At 35.7% G+C, this 17,204-nt stretch overlaps 1 protein-coding gene across 1 annotated transcript; it reads right to left on the reverse strand.

Annotated features, from left to right (window-relative positions):
• Positions 1-558: 558 nt before the first annotated feature.
• LOC124943526 (NAC domain-containing protein 82-like) lies at positions 559-1,617 on the reverse strand. The gene is made up of 3 exons (XM_047484025.1): positions 1,476-1,617; positions 1,094-1,398; positions 559-990 (listed from the first exon to the last, which is right to left on the reverse strand). Exons 1-3 carry the CDS (start codon positions 1,615-1,617, stop codon positions 559-561), a joined length of 879 nt encoding a protein of 292 aa, XP_047339981.1.
• Positions 1,618-17,204: the final 15,587 nt, after the last annotated feature.

Below are 17,204 nucleotides of genomic sequence, written 5' to 3' on the forward strand. Positions count from 1 at the left end.
GTGGCTATGTCAATCATGCCATTTTTGTGAATCGTGTCGTTCGCGACGATCGTGCCGTTCGTGACGATCGTGCCGTTGATTATGTTGTGTCAACTATGTTGATCGTGCCGTCGATTGTGATGTGTCAACCGTGCACGATCGTATCTCCATAGGTTTTCTCTCATATCTTTAAAGTTTATATTCATAAATCTTCAAAAGTGTTTTTTAAATATCTTCAATTTATTAAAAATGCAATTAAAGTAGTGTCACCTTAAGTAAAATCATAATTGATATTCTTATAAACATTTTTGTCCTTTTCATTTCAATGAACTATTTGACCATTAAGCAACATTACAGTTAATAATATGTTGTCTAAGTGCATAAACAAACAAACAATACTTACTGTAGATTATATAATGAAAGATGAATAATTTTCCATTGAATATTATCATACTATTTACCAATAACAATTGAAATAATGGAACAAAACCAAATATCCTCTTGACAAAATTTTACTCTAAAGTTATAATACAAGTTATAATACAGAGATTAATCCTATCCTATGTCCTAACCCCAGCTTCAAATGAGTGAACAATTAAGCAAATCAGAGAAACCTCCACCGTTGAAATGACCATTCCACTCATCCAAGAATTCTAATCCAGCAAATATATCATTTTCATCATCCCCTCCTCCTCCATGACCATGAGCATCAACAAATATGTCATGATTTATAGCATTCCCTCCTCCTCCTATAGCAGCAGCAGCAGGTACATGATCAACAACTTCATTGCAAAGAAGATTTTCAGGGTTAACAGGGGAGGATGAGCCATGATCATCTTCAACACAAGAATGAAGTTTCGACGAAGACGACGACGAGGAGGATTGATTCAAGAAGACTTCTGCAATGGTGTCATCGTCCCATTCTTCATCGTTAATTGGTGCTCCATGTTGTTCACCGTTTTTAGGGCCTAAACCACTCTTCTTGAACAATTTGCATACAACATACGAATCCTATATGTAAGTAAGAAGAAAAGACGGAGAATTTAGAAAACACGAATCAACAGAATTGTAAATGTACATGAATACATACATACATAAAAACATACATACATACCAGATCAACAACCCCTGCAGCAGTCAATGAAGGATCTTGATGAATTCTATATTCATGAATGATCCAATCCGTTCTTTCCCCTTTGGGAGCATGACCAAGGTGAAAAACCAGAGTTTTGATCATCCCAACAACAACAGTTTCCCCCCTGCTCCCCCCATTCTTCTGCCGAACATTCCTATCCTTTCCGGTAGATTTCCAATATCCCTTTTCGGTAGAACGTTTTGCCCTTACTCCACTTGAATACTTTTTCACCTTAGGACAAAAGAAATACCATTCTTGATCGCTACTCTTCCAGCAAGCTTTATCTGAAGAAGATAAGATATTTAGTAATTAATCAAGACACCCAGAAGAAGATGATCAAATTAAGTACTCGTGTACGTACCTGGAAGATCCCATGGAACGAAATCGTAAATGTTAACTTCAGAAATAACACCCGGAAGTCGTTTCTTCATCATTTTCCTTCTGAGATAATACTTGATCAGTTCGACGTCAGTAGGATGGAATCTCATTCCAGGAATACCCATTATTGATATCGCAAGTTGTCCGAACTAGAGTCTGAAGATTGATTGATCGATCGAAGATTCAATTCCAAAATCACGAAACAACGAATTCTTCAGAAGGAGAACCAAACAAAGAGAAATAGACCGAAAGATCAAGCGACCAAGCGACGGAGGGAGAAGAAAAATATTTACGCGTCATTATAACGGTCTTTAAGTTTTTCTTTTTTTTTTTCAAATATATTTACATTTTATTTTTTTATTGTCAATATTTATTACATAAATTAGTTTTAAATATTAGTTTGTCTGACCATTTTTATTTATATAAAAAATAATAACTAAATGATTTTTAAAATTAATAAATATAAAAATAAACATTTTATTTCATTTTAACATTTTTTTAATTCATTTATTATTTTAATTTATAATATTATTCATTAACAAATAAGTGTTTATATTATTTGATTTTAATTAGTTTATTATCTGAATGGATATTTATAACATTAATTTTATAATTAAAACGAGTTTCGATTAACGATCTCATTGGTGTTGGTGTATAGTCGCCACAATTTTTTACATTATTAATTCTCTATGTTGTGTTTTTTAAAATATATATAATATTAATTTTAATTATAAATAAGTATTATAACTAATTTGATAGAGAGTTAAGTCAACCCTTTTTATGTGTTTGTTTTTTATGTTTTTATTTATTTTTGAATGATATGTCACTTATTTATTATTATTTTTTAATTAATAATATATATTTTTAAAATAATTAATTTATAAAAATACATAATTACTGTATATATATATAATTAATATTTTCAGTTTTACAAATTAATTTTTTTTTTTGACATCAATGAAAAGATGTAAAGATGAATTAACAACGTATCTAAATCCTATTTGTCAATAGGTCGAGATATAATTTGTATATGGTTCAGTTAGAAACACTATCGGTTAATATGTGCGTTAATCGTTCGTACACGATTCCGTCTGTAAATATTATTTGTCAATAGCTCAATACATCATTTGTACATTGTTTCACTAAAAACTCTATATGTGGATATTGTGATCGATTTTTTTAAAAAAATATTTTTTTAGATCGACTAGTTTGAAAATTCTGGGAAACTCTTTAAAAAATTTATTTTTTTGAAAACGTGAGGGAAATTAATGTGAATGTTTGAAAAATTGAAGTTTTAAAAATAAGGCTTTGTAGACAACTCCATATCTTACATTTCCGTCGAATCTGAGAGAGATCGAGAGTTTTTTAATGGAAAGTATGTCATAGGCCTTTTTTTTAACTTTTTTTTCAATATTAATTAACCTCACGACTAGAGAGTCGCCACCTAATTTTAAAAATTAGGAAATTAAGATATGTGAGTTTGGCGTTTGGTTACGTGTGGGAAATGTTTTTTAGACGCTATGTCCCACAACGCCCCTAAGATCTCTACTAGTTAATTTTGGTCTTTCTTTAAAACATTCTTACGCTTTACATTTTAGAAAAAAATTAATTATATATTATCCTAGGATCACATAAATCAAAAACTATAATTAAGAAAATAAAAAATATCAATAAAAATAAACCTAAATCTAAAATGTAGAAGAAAAATAATAATAAATAATAAAATAAAATAAAAAACTATATAAAAATATAAAATAAACAACAACAAAAAAATCTGAAGAATGCAGCAAGCGTCGCTGGAAAAGCGTCGGCAGCAGCATTGGCCTTTCTTTTTGGTAGAATGACCTTAAAATTCAAACAACACGACCAAGTAACCCGAGACAAGACAAAACCCCATAATATTTTTGGCCAAAACTAATATTAAACAATAATTTATAACAATATAACATAAATATAAGATTTCACCCAAAGGTCACACAAAATATTCCAGATCAATATTTACAATTAAGAATATGCATATTTTGATCAATTTTTTTATATTGTTTTTATTTTCAAGCAAAACTATTTAGAATTGTCTAATTTTTTTTATATGTTATTATATTTACATCAAATAACATTCCTACAAAAATTCACCTAAACTTGATATGTGCAAAGTTAAGAATAAAAAATCACAAATTAAAAAATATGAAAACATACAAGTTTTAGGTCAGTTTCAGTTTTTTAATTTATATATACTTGTCAAAACAGTTAAAAAATTTCTGAAATTTTTATATGTTTTCAAAAATATAGTAATTAACATGCATATAAAATTTCAGCCAAAGGGGAGGTGGAAAAGGTAGAAAACCAAAAATACAAAGTCAAAGATGTAAAGGGTACTTATTTTTTAATCATATTTCGGTTATGTCTTTGTTTTGATTTTGAACTTTCTATTTTTGTATTCATGTTACATAAAATACATATTTTGTTAGGATCGGGGACGCCCTTGGAGGACCGGGGTGTTTCCGGTTTTAGGAAGGGTGGCCGCTTACAACACACACAACACTTTGGTGATAGTCCGGTTAGAGACTATAACCGTTCTCAGCACTACGCAAACTGTTACAGACTCTTGAACCGGGTTCAAGGGCGGAAATGTCTGTTTCAGGTTGAAGCAACGTATGCGACTTTAGATGATGTTTTAGAAGGAGTCGGTTTAATGGATATGAGTGACCGGTTTGTGGAGTATGATTAGTTTGAGGTTAGATAATGAAAGCAACGAAAGAACACGAGACAAAGATTTTTATGGATGTTCGGAGCAAACTCTCCTACGTCACCCCTTCTTCTCAGATTATGAGAAGGATCTCCACTAACTTTTATAGTTAACAATACCTCCGGTCGAGCCCAACTTTGCTACTCGCCGGTTACACCAAACTCACTCTTTGATGTAATACAACAACTCAACACAAACACACAGTATAGAAAGCTTCCGGTTTTAGACACACCGGTTTTGAATATACAAGTTTATCTCTCTAGAATCTTATCACTTGAATTGTATTGAATGATTTTCTTGCTTGATCGATTCGCATTAAATGAGGACGCTTCATCTTCCTTTTATAGCTGAGAAGAGCTAACAGTCACTTTTCTTCTCTCTCCTTTGGATTGGTTGATCGTTATCACGCCTGGTGTAGAGAGGTTGCTTGCACGCTTCACCTTCCTCAACACCTGGCAGTCATGCTGGCAGCTCTGAGCAGAAGATGACATAGCCGGTTTTCAGATTTGGACACGTGTTGGACATGCACCTCAGGTTGTCAACTTCGGATCAATAAAGCATCATTGCTTTCCTCGCATGCTTCCGATCGGATCCGATCTTCTTTTATTCTTTCAAGACACGTTTCTTTCGTCATGGTACGTCACTCTTGAAGTTTGAATTTTCCGGTTTTTGTGTCTTGTGCTGTATGATCCGGCTGGTGTGTAAACTTTTGTTTTTGCTGACCGGTTGCTTGAGAAAGTAAAAACCGGTTCCTCTGATCTTTTGACTTGATTACTTGAAACTGGTTTCTTTGAAGTATAGCAGCAGCCGGTTTTGATACGCCAACCGGTTCATACGGTTTTGATCTGTATCTGCACATGAAAGTTAACAACGGTTTAGTTCATCTGGCCGGTTCCACAAAATTAACTTACTTAATTTTTCTATCAATTTCTCCCTTTTTGATTATTTAGAATAAATATTCAAAACTTGTAATGGGTGGCCGGTTTGAAAATTAACTTACTTAATTTTTCTATCAATTTCTCCCTTTTTGATTATTTAGAATAAATATTCAAAACTTGTAATGGGTGGCCGGTTTGAAAATTAACTTACTTAATTTTTCTATCAATTTCTCCCTTTTTGATTATTTAGAATAAATATTCAAAACTTGGTATGGCATTTGGCCCATGATAGACCTGTGAACCAAGTCATGCAGGACTTGGTAGTGAGGAGCGAGTGTTTCTTTCTTTCCAAAGTCCTTGATCGGAGCGTTGGAAGAAGAGAAAATCTGGAAGAAGTCTTCCTTAGCCGGTAGGAACAACGTTGGGAAGTCTGAAAAACCTTCGGTTGGAAGGTGAAAGAAGTTGGCGAATTCCTCTTCGGTAAACTGAAAGAATTGACCGTCGACGATGGTGCGGATGCTGCCATCATCTAGAATATGACCGTTGTTGAAGAATTCACACACCTCCTCCACGAGGATAGTGTCTGAACCTTTAAGAAAGCCTTGGAGCCCCGAATCTATGATATGCTGAAAAATGCATTCATAGTATGCACTGTCTTTGATATCTTCGAAGTCGACGATAAGGGTATTTCTGAGTTCAGCCGACATTATGCGAAGGATTGAGAAAGGTTTTGGAAGGATTTTTCTAAGCTTTCAAGTTCTAGAGAGAAGGAATGCAGGAAATGTGTTTTGGGAGTGGGGGGGTTGAGTCCCCTTTTATAGCTTGGAATGGTTGAGAGCATTTAATGAGAATATTTGAAAAATCTAGCCGTTTATGTCTAGTCATTAATGTCTTTGTGATTTTCCAAGAGAATAATGGCATGTCTTGTCTAATCACGTCAGGCATGCTTATTGAGAATGACGATTTGTGTTTCCAAGAGTGATATGATTTTATTTTGATACGGCACATTAAATGTTTTGAGCATTTATGATTTTAGATTTTGGATAAAAGAGGAAGGAAATATGCTTCATTAATTGATGTTCAAAACCGATAGTACAACAAAATTACCGGTTTTGGAAAAGAAATAGAAATAGGACAGAGAAAAGGACAGGCTAAACGTTAGATGACTCAGTCGCTTGATTTCTTTTAGCCTTGACTGCTTCCCACCGGTCGATCATCTCTTGTACTCTTTCCTTGGTGAGCACATGCCTTGGATGGAGGGTTACGAATGGTCCGGAGTGGATGTCCAGACTTGCACAAAAACCGCTCAGCTGAGGAGCGTAGCCGGTTTTGTTGGAGAGGAGCATCTTCTTCAGGTTACTGAAGATGATCCAGGACCAGTTAACCGGTGTCCCAACCGTTACAGCGATCATCATTTCGAAAACCCTTTGGGTGTAGTAGTAACTTTTCTCTCTGCCCAAGACGGACTTTCCCAGAATCTCACAGAGAAGCTGGTACTTATGAGAAAGTTGGCTTTTAGCACCCCAGGGTTTAACCGGGATGTCAGATCCTGAGAACCGGCGACACATCTCTTCCATGGTCACCGGGGAGTATGTTAAGTCGGTTACCCCTTCATTGGGCAAACCGCAGTATACAACGAAATCCGTCTCGCTGAATAAGAACTTCTGACCGTAGACTTGTGCAACGATTATATCTCGATGCACTTCTTTTCCGGTCTGAAAGAATTCTTCGACTACTAGGTAGTCAAGAATGAATCTGTTTTCGAGGAAGCTTCTTAGCCCGCTTCTTTCTACGGCTAAGAACATTTCTTTGACTTCGTGATCTTCATATTGGTAGATTGAATTAAAATCTGCCAATAGAATCTTCTTTGCTAGGGAGTTGGTGTTCATGTTCTTGAGAGAGAGGGTTTATCTCAAGAATGATACTTGTGAATAGTAATCTTGTGAAGTTTTGTGAAGGTTTAAGGGTGGTTTATATAGCTAGGGGTTCAGCTAGATTAATGAGTTTTAAGCATGCTTGATGATGTCATCAGTCATTTAATAGACTTTAACTTGTTGAAGTAACTAATGTTTATTTCCAAGATAAAATCTAATTATTACCAAGATAATAATGATGACAAATATCTATTGACAAGATGTGAGTCTTCCTCTCTTGATGATGGACACATGTCGTCATCTCGATTGTGGTAGACTATTTTTATTTATTACAGGCTTCATTTTTCAAAATATGCATGAAAACTCAGTCAGTCATCCCAAGTTAACCGGAGAAGTTCATTCTATCAGACCAGAATGCATTTGTACTAGGCAGTTTTCCATGACCGGTTTTAGTAGGATATCTTGCTCCGATTGTGAAGAAATGTTGATTTATGTCAACATTTGTTCAACTTTGGATTTATTATATCTACTTCAACCTGGTTATTTCAACCGTATAGTAAATATACATGTGATTTGAAATTATGAAATAATCGGGCATAACCGCAGACTTCCTCCCGGTTAGCATTTTTGATTTATCAATGACCTATTTGAATATGGTTTGAGAAGCGTTAGCTTCTCCCTGAACACATATCCCGGTTTCTTACATGCATGCATAATCATGATATTAATTGATTAAGATTAGTAAGTCCCAAAATATTTCGAAAGTGAGAAAACTTAGCTTCCTGTAGCGGTTTTGTGAATATATCCGCTACTTGTTGCTCGGTTGAGACATATTCCAACCGGATGTGTTTCTCCTGAACATGCTCCCGGATGAAATGGTGTCGGATATCGATATGCTTTATTCTTGAGTGCAGCACCGGATTGTATGTAATCGCTATAGCACTGGTGTTGTCATAGAAGATTGGAGATTCCTTGGCTTCTATCCCGAAGTCCCTTAGTTGCTGTTGGATCCAGAGAAGTTGTGCACAGCAGCTTCCAGCCGCTATGTACTCTGCCTCTGCAGTTGATGTTGCAACAGATGTTTGTTTCTTGCTGCTCCAAGTGACTAATCGGTCGCCTAGAAACTAACAGGTTCCACTTGTGCTCTTTCTATCGATTTTGCATCCTGCGTAATCGGCATCTGAGTAGCTTATGAGGTTGAAGCTCGAGTCTTTTGGGTACCAAAGTCCCACTTCTTGAGTTCCCTTTAGATATTTTAGAATTCTTTTGGCCGCCGTATAATGAGATTGCTTTGGATTTGCTTGGAACCTTCCGCACACTCCGACCGCAAATAAAATGTCAGGTCGACTGGCTGTGAGATATAGCAATGATCCGATCATTCCTCGATAGGCTGTGATGTCAACGGCTTGACCATCATCATCTTTGTCCAGCTTTACTGAAGGACTCATTGGCGTAGCCGCTTCGGCGCATGTATCCATCCCAAATTTCTTGAGCAGTTCGGCTGTGTACTTCGGTTGGCTTATGAAGGTTCCGGCTTCAATCTGCTTAACCTGAAGTCCTAGAAAGAAGCTCAATTCTCCCATCATACTCATTTGAAATCTATCAGTCATCATTTTCTAAAACTTGTCACATAATTTTGGATCGGTTGATCCGAATATGATATCATCAACATAAATTTGAACAAGTAATATTTGTTCCTTTCTTTCAAATTTGAAGAGTGTTTTGTCTACCGAACCTATTGTAAATTTGTGATTAAATAAAAATTGTGTCAATGTATCATACCAAGCTCTTGGAGCTTGTTTCAAACCGTAAAGGGCTTTATTCAGCCGGTAAACATGATTTTCGTGTTCTGGATCTTTGAAACCTGGAGGTTGATTAAAATACACCTCTTCATTTACTTTACCATTTAGAAAATCACTCTTAACATCCATTTGAAAAACTTTGAAGTTTTTAAAAGCTGTATATGCTAAAAATATTCTAATGGCCTCAAGTCTAGCTACAGGGGCAAATGATTCTTCAAAATCAACGCCTTCTTCCTGTTTATAGCCTTGAGCCACTAACCGGGCTTTGTTCCTCGTAACTAAACCGTCTTCATTGAGTTTATTTCTGAATACCCATCGTGTTCCTATAACCGGTTTGCTTTTCGGTTTGGGAACTAGGTACCAGACTTTATTTCTCTCAAACTCGTTCAATTCCTCTTGCATTGCTAAGATCCAATCTGGATCTGACAGTGCTTCATCCACCTTTTTCGGCTCAATTTGTGATATGAAAGCAGAGTTTTCATAGTGATCCAAATTTTGTTGCCTAGTTCGGACGGGTGAGGATATGTTACCTATTACTAGTTCAAGAGGATGATTTTTGTTCCTTCTGAGGTTAATCCGAGACGTGTCTATCAAGCTTTCGGTTGGCTGATCAAGGTTAGACTGATCGGTAGGTTGAACAGAGTCAGACCGACCGATTTCTTCAGTAGAAACTGAAGCGTCAACTTTCTGCGGTAAGACAGCTTGATCAGGCTGAGGTTCAGCATCAACCGCTTGGTCCTTGACAAATCGTCTAAAAACTGGAACCTCATCTTCATCATCAGAATAGATATTAAAATTTTCCATTCTGTTGTGAAGGTCGAAGGGTAATGCAGTGTTTCGTTCAACCGATTCATCGAAAACAACGTGTGCGGTTTCTTCAACTGTTAAAGTCCTAGTATTGTATATTCTATAGGCTTTACTTACAGTTGAATATCCTAACATTATTCCCTCATCGGATTTTGCATCAAAAGCGGTCAAGTAATTCTTGCCGTTATTGTGAACAAAACATTTGCTACCAAAAATTCGAAAATACCGTACACTTGGAATTTGATCAAAGTAAATTTCAAAAGGAGTTTTAGAAAACCGTTTAGTTACTAAAGATCGATTTTGTGTATAGCAAGCGGTGTTGATAGCTTTAGCCCAAAACTTTTGAGCAATACCCGAATCAGCTATCATTGACCTTGCGGCTTCCTTGAGAGTTTAGTTTCTTCTCTCAGCCAGGCCATTTCGTTGAGGAGTTCTGGCACTAGACAACTCGTGTCTAATACCGGAATCATCAAGAAAAGTAGTTAAATTACTGTTTATAAACTCAGTTCCTCTATCACTTCTGATTTTATTCACTCGAATGGATTTTTCATTTTGTATTCTCAAAATCAGTTTAATCAGGTTTGGAGTTGCTTGATTTTTAGAAGCTAGAAAAGTAACCCAAGTAAATTTGGAATAATCATCAATAACTACCATAGTATAATGCATGCCTCCTAAACTAGTTACTTTGACCGGACCAAACAGATCCACATGCAGGAGTTCTAAGCATCGTTCAGATTGATAATTTCCTTTATTTTTGAAAGATGATTTACTTGCTTGCCCATTTGACATGCAGCACATACTTTATCTTTTGTGAACTTAACTTTTGGAAAACCGTGAACTAGTTCCTTGGAACAAATGAAGTTAATCGTTTTGAAATTCAAATGGTTTAACCGTTTATGCTAAAGCCAGTTTGGATCATTTCCGGCTATCATACACACAGGTTTTTCGAAATCAGTTTTCCAATCAACTTTGTAAATGTTTCCCATCCGGTTACCGGTTAACAGAATGTCATTATCTTGGTTTTTAACTAAACATGAGTTTTTATGAAATTCAACTTTGTAACCCACATCACACATTTGACTTATGCTTAACAGGTTAAAGCGCAGTTCTTCTACTAAGAGTACATTACTTATAGATAAGTTACCATGGACAATCTTACCCTTGCCCACGGTTTTACCTTTCGAGTTATCCCCGAATGTGATGATTGCTCCGGTTTCGTACTTGATATCGGTTAGTAGCTCCTTGTTTCCGGTCATATGCCTTGAGCATCCGCTGTCCAAGTACCATTCTGAATTCTTTAGCCGGTTGCTCCTCCTGACCTGCAACAAACAATTATTTACACCTTTTTGGTACCCACATTCAGTTGGGTCCATGGTTGATTAGTCCCTTTGGGATCCAAACTTGAATAAGTCGGATCACTTTCCCGGTATCTGTTTTTATAATATTTGGCTTAACTTCTTGGCTGTTGCTCAAGAATGCCTTATGTTGTGATGAGTTTCTTTGATGTCGAGTTTTATTCGGTTTATTCTATTTCCGGTTGTGTTTCCTTCTCTCAGGATGAAGCCATTTTTCGGATTCGGTAGGACTTACATATTTAAGCGTTTCTTCCGGTTTTAATTCATTTTCGGTTTGTGAACTTTTGACAAATTTTATAAACGGAAGATTGTTCTTCGTGAGTTTTATCCCGTTAGGCTGTTTTGATTCGTTTTGTTTATTTGGTTCGTAACCGATACCATACCTACACTTCGGGTGTCTTTTATAGTTACACATTTGTTTTACCGCTTGTCGTGATCTCTCCCACGCAGCAGTGACGTACATTGCTCGTTCATCGGTTTCGGTTACCGGTTGAACTGTCTTCTCATTATCGGAGAATAGTTCATCCGGTTCATACATTTCGATTTCGCATGTTTTATCATATACATTGTTTAATTGTTCGGTTTTAGATTCGAGCGTAGCCGGTATGTACGCAGATATGTTTCTGAACTCAGCAACCATTTGGTTGAGTGCAGAAACCAGATCTTCTTTGGTAAACTCGTCAGAAGAGAAATCAAATACCTCTTCGTCGTTTGCCATGAAGCAGGTTACTTTTTTTCACCGTCTTCAATATCGGAGTATGCCCATTCGCTTCCACTGTCGGATGCAATGAGTGCCTTTTGAATCTCCTTTCCTTCGTCTGCATGCTGATCATCGTTTCTCCGGTAGTCGTTTCGTTGGTTGTTATTTCCCCGGTAGTTGTTCCCTTGGTAGTTGTTTCCCTGATACCGGTTGCTTTGATAGTTGTTCCCCTGATAGTTGTTTTCCTGATAGTTTCCTTCCGGTTTTCTATCGTCTCTCCTTCGTTTACTACACTCTGACCTGAAATGTCCAAAACCGTCACAGTTATAGCATCTTTTGTTTAATTTATCTACATAGTTATAATTAAAATCGTTATTAGATGGTGGCTGGCTCTTCTTCATGAATTTCCCGAATTTCTGAGCTAGCATCGCCATCACATCTTCAGTAATTTGATTAGTGTTTTTGACTAGAGCCGGTGCGGTTGATACGTGGACCGCTGGTTCCACCGATGTAACCAAAGCTCTGGTTGCGGTTGATGTGGATTCTTCGTCTTCGATCCGAGACTTGATCTCGAACTCGTAGGCTTTTAGATCCTCGAACACGTCATGCAACTTCATCTGCCCAAGGGTGCTCGATTCCCTCATCACCATGGTCTTGATGTCCCATGTGCTTGGCAAAGATCTTAGGGCTTTGATTATTACTTCTCGGTTGTCATACTTCTTTCCGAGTGTTTGAAGCTCGTTGACTACACTAGTGAACCGGTTGCTGAATTCCTTCATGTTTTCCCCCGGTTTCATCCTGATGTTTTCATACTTCTGTGTAGCCACTAAGATTTTGTTCTCCTTAGTTCTTTCGTTTCCCTCATGGATCTGAATGATCGTTTCCCAGGCTTCCTTTGCATTTTCACACTCTGATATTTTCTTCAAAGTGTTATCATCTATAGCCTTGTAGATGTGTCTCATGCAATGGTTGTCCAGGTTACTCCGTCTTCGATCTTCATTCGTCCATAGGTCTGCCTACTTATTGATCTTGATCGGTCCCTCTTTCAGGACTCGGCTCATCTCATCATCTAACGTAATCAGATGTAGATACATCTATTTCTTCCAACTGCTAAAGGCTTCGCTGTTTAGTATTGGCGGCTTGTCGCTGTGGGTCATGCTTCCCATCTTCTTTAGTTGCTTGAGTGCTAAGAACCTCGCTCTGATACCACTTGTTTGGATCGAGGACGCCCTTGGGGGACCGGGGTGTTTCCGGTTTTAGGAAGGGTGGCCGCTTACAACACACACAACACTTTGGTGATAGTCCGGTTAGAGACTATAACCGTTCTCAGCACTACGCAAACTGTTACAGACTCTTGAACCGGGTTCAAGGGCGGAAATGTCTGTTTCAGGTTGAAGCAACGTATGCGACTTTAGATGATGTTTTAGAAGGAGTCGGTTTAATGGATATGAGTGACCGGTTTGTGGAGTATGATTAGTTTGAGGTTAGATAATGAAAGCAACGAAAGAACACGAGACAAGGATTTTTATGGATGTTCGGAGCAAACTCTCCTACGTCACCCCTTCTTCTCAGATTATGAGAAGGATGTCCACTAACTTTTATAGTTAACAATACCTCCGGTCGAGCCCAACTTTGCTACTCGCCGGTTACACCAAACTCACTCTTTGATGTAATACAACAACTCAACACAAACACACAGTATAGAAAGCTTCCGGTTTTAGACACACCAGTTTTGAATATACAAGTTTATCTCTCTAGAATCTTATCACTTGAATTGTATTGAATGATTTTCTTGCTTGATCGATTCGCATTAAATGAGGACGCTTCATCTTCCTTTTATAGCTGAGAAGAGCTAACGGTCACTTTTCTTCTCTCTCCTTTGGATTGGTTGATCGTTATCACGCCTGGTGCAAAGAGGTTGCTTGCACGCTTCACCTTCCTCAACACTTGGCAGTCATGCAGGCAGCTCTGAGCAGAAGATGACATAGCCGGTTTTCAGATTTGGACACGTGTTGGACATGCACCTTAGGTTGTCAACTTCGGATCAATAAAACATCATTGCTTTCCTCGCATGCTTCCGATCGGATCCGATCTTCTTTTATTTTTTCAAGACACGTTTCTTTCGTCATGGTACGTCACTCTTGAAGTTTGAATCTTCCGGTTTTTGTGTCTTGTGCTGTATGATCCGGCTGGTGTGTAAACTTTTGTTTTTGCTGACCGGTTGCTTGAGAAAGTAAAAACTGGTTCCTCTGATCTTTTGACTTGATTACTTGAAACTGGTTTCTTTGAAGTATAGCAGCAGCCGGTTTTGATACGCCAACCGGTTCATACGGTTTTGATCTGTATCTGCACATGAAAGTTAACAACTGTTTAGTTCATCTGGCCGGTTCCACAAAATTAACTTACTTAATTTTTCTATCAATTTCTCCCTTTTTGATTATTTAGAATAAATATTCAAAACTTGTAATGGGTGGCCGGTTTGAAAATTAACTTACTTAAATTTTCTATCATATTTACATGAACATGCACGAAATTAAAGAGGCCAAGAAAACAATAAATTAAAATATGCAATGATTTTTATTTAATGAAATAGGCAAAAACCTTGTAAAAAAAGAAAGAGGAAATCAAAAGCTTACAATATGGCTGCTCTTAATTTCGGTTGTGCAAGGAATTGGGCAGCCTAGGGATATGAGAGAATGAAAAAGAGTTTTTTTTTAAAAGAAGAAGGTCACATGAATGTGAAAAAGAGAGAGCCCAGAACCCTTTGTTAGGGTGTTAAGAGTGGTATTTATAGGCAAAGCTATAAAACCCTAGGGACCAAAGACCCATTTAACACACTTGACCGTTGGAAAGAAAAACTATTTCAAACATTTACAAATGTTTAAAATGATGGATCAATCTACACTTGACATGTCACTAAATGTCAAGTTTTCATCCAATGAGATTTAAGCTTTTAATAATAATGATGTAATACTTGGTCATTTTAATTTTTAATTAAAAAATAATGACCAAGCCTTCATGCTCACGGTTGAATCTTTCTTTCTTGCAATTTTTTTTTGAATCTTCCTTTTCTCTTTTTGACGACACTTCTTCCTTCATCTTTTTTATTTAACTCACGGTTGTGGAGAGATTTCACGTTCTTCCGTTAGTTTTTTCTGCACTGTTATCCCTTTATACTACAAAATAAATAAAATTAAAACAAACAATTACAAAAATCAATTTTATTATTATTATTAATTATTCCTATGTCTAAGGAACAAATATAATTATAATAAAATGCTAACTAACTTAAAAAATAAAATTGCAAAACCTAATCTAACAAACTAATCTAACAAAGTTTTATAAAAAACGTTATTACATATTTTGTAAAATATATATTTTAAATACTCAAGGTAATTAATTAAATAAAACCCTAAATATTTTAAGTATAATAACTTCCCTAAGTGTTGTAACATAGAAAAATTACTACCTTAACTTATTAAGAATTCAAAATCAATTATTTTCGAAACTCAATTGTTCTAAAAAATCGTCTTTAAAATAAATCGTGCAATAAGCCCGTGAATGAATTCGTGAAACTTGTATAGGCTCAGATTTATTAAAAGCATAAATTATAAAATTGGCGGGATAAACATGAGTGTATACAGAATGCACCTCTTGGACAAAATTTGTAGAAAACACTCGGTTTAGAAAAATGCATGTCCAAGCTTGAAAATAGACACTACATTTTGAAAACACCCAATTTATAGTTTATTTTTGGCTTCCTTGAATGAAACGAGAACAAATCTGACAAGTCTCTCGAGAGACCCGTATAATTTACCATCCACTCGTTGAAGATTCTACTCTGTTTAGAATATGCATCGCTCCTGGTTTATCGATCATGTAGATCGAGCCGGGTGGTTTTGACCATATTTCTATACACCTCGCCTAGTCTTTGGATTATACATGAGTACACATCTTAACTAAGTTTGCTGATTGTGTTTTTTTTAGCGGAATACTATTTAATCACAATTCTGCGTAGTGATTATATAGATTTAAGTATCGCTGGTCAGTTTAGCGGATACTATTTAATCACAATTCTTCTTAGTGATTATATAGATTTGAGTGTCGCTGGTCAGTTTAGCGAAATACTATTTAATCACAATTCTTCTTATTGATTATATATATTTAAGTATCGCTAGTTAGTTTAGCAAAATACTTTTTTAATCACAATTCTACTTAGTGATTATATAGATTTAAGTATCGCTGGTCAGTTTAGCGAAATACTATTTAATCACAATTCTACTTAGTGATTAGATAGATTTAAGTATCGCTAGTCAGTTTAGCGAAATACTATTTAATCACAATTCTACTTAGTGATTATTATAAATCTAAGTATCGCGGGTCAGTTTAGCGAAATACTATTTAATCACAATACTGCTTAGTGATTATATAGATTTAAGTGTCGCTGGTCAGTTTAGCGAAATACTATTTAATCACAATTCTGCTTAGTGATTATATAGATTTAAGTGTCACTGGTCAGTTTAGCGAAATACTACTTAATCACAATTCTGCTTAGTGATTATATAGATTTATGTATCGCTGGTCAGTTTAGCAAAATACTATTTAATCACAATTCTGCTTAGTGATTATATAGATTTAAGTGTCACTGGTCAGTTTAGCGAATACTATTTAATCACAATTCTGCTTATTATAAATCTAAGTGTTGCTGGTCAGTTTAGCGAAATACTATTTAATCACAATTCTGCTTAGTGATTATATAGATTTAAGTATCGCTGGTCAGTTTAGCGAAATACTATTTAATCACAATTCTGCTTAGTGATTATATAGATTTAAATGTCGCTGGTCAGTTTAGCGAATACTATTTAATCACAATTCTGCTTAGTGATTATTATAAATCTAAGTGTTGCTGGTTAGTTTAGCGAAATACTATTGAATCACAATTATGCTTAGTGATTATATAGATTTAAGTATCGCTGGTCAGTTTAGCGAAATACTATTTAATCACAATTATGCTTAGTGATTATATAGATTTAAATGTCGCTGGTCATTTTAGCTTATACTATTTAATCACAATTATGCTTAGTGATTATATAGATTTAAGTGTTGCTGGTCAGTTTCGCGAAACACTTTTTAATCACAATTCTGTTTAGTGATCATATATATTTAAGTATCGCTGGTCAGTTATTTAATCACAATTCTGTTTAGTGATAATATAGATTTTAGTGTCGCTGGTCAGTTTAGCGAAATACTTTTTAATCACAATTCTGCTTAGTGATTATTTAGATTTAAATGCCGCTCTTCAGTTTAGCGAAACACTTTTTAATCACAATTATACTTAGTGATCTTATAGATTTATGTATCGCTAGTGAGTTTAGCGAAATAATTTTTAATCACAATTCTGCTTAGTGATTATATAGATTTGAGTATCGCTGGTCAGTTTAGCGAATACTATTTAATCACAATTCTTCTTAGTGATTATATATATTTAAGTGTTGCTGGTCAGTTTAGCGAAACACTTTTTAATCACAATTCTACTTAGTGATCATATAG

Source organism: Impatiens glandulifera, chromosome 6, assembly GCF_907164915.1.
Source record: "Impatiens glandulifera chromosome 6, dImpGla2.1, whole genome shotgun sequence".
NCBI lineage: Eukaryota > Viridiplantae > Streptophyta > Magnoliopsida > Ericales > Balsaminaceae > Impatiens > Impatiens glandulifera.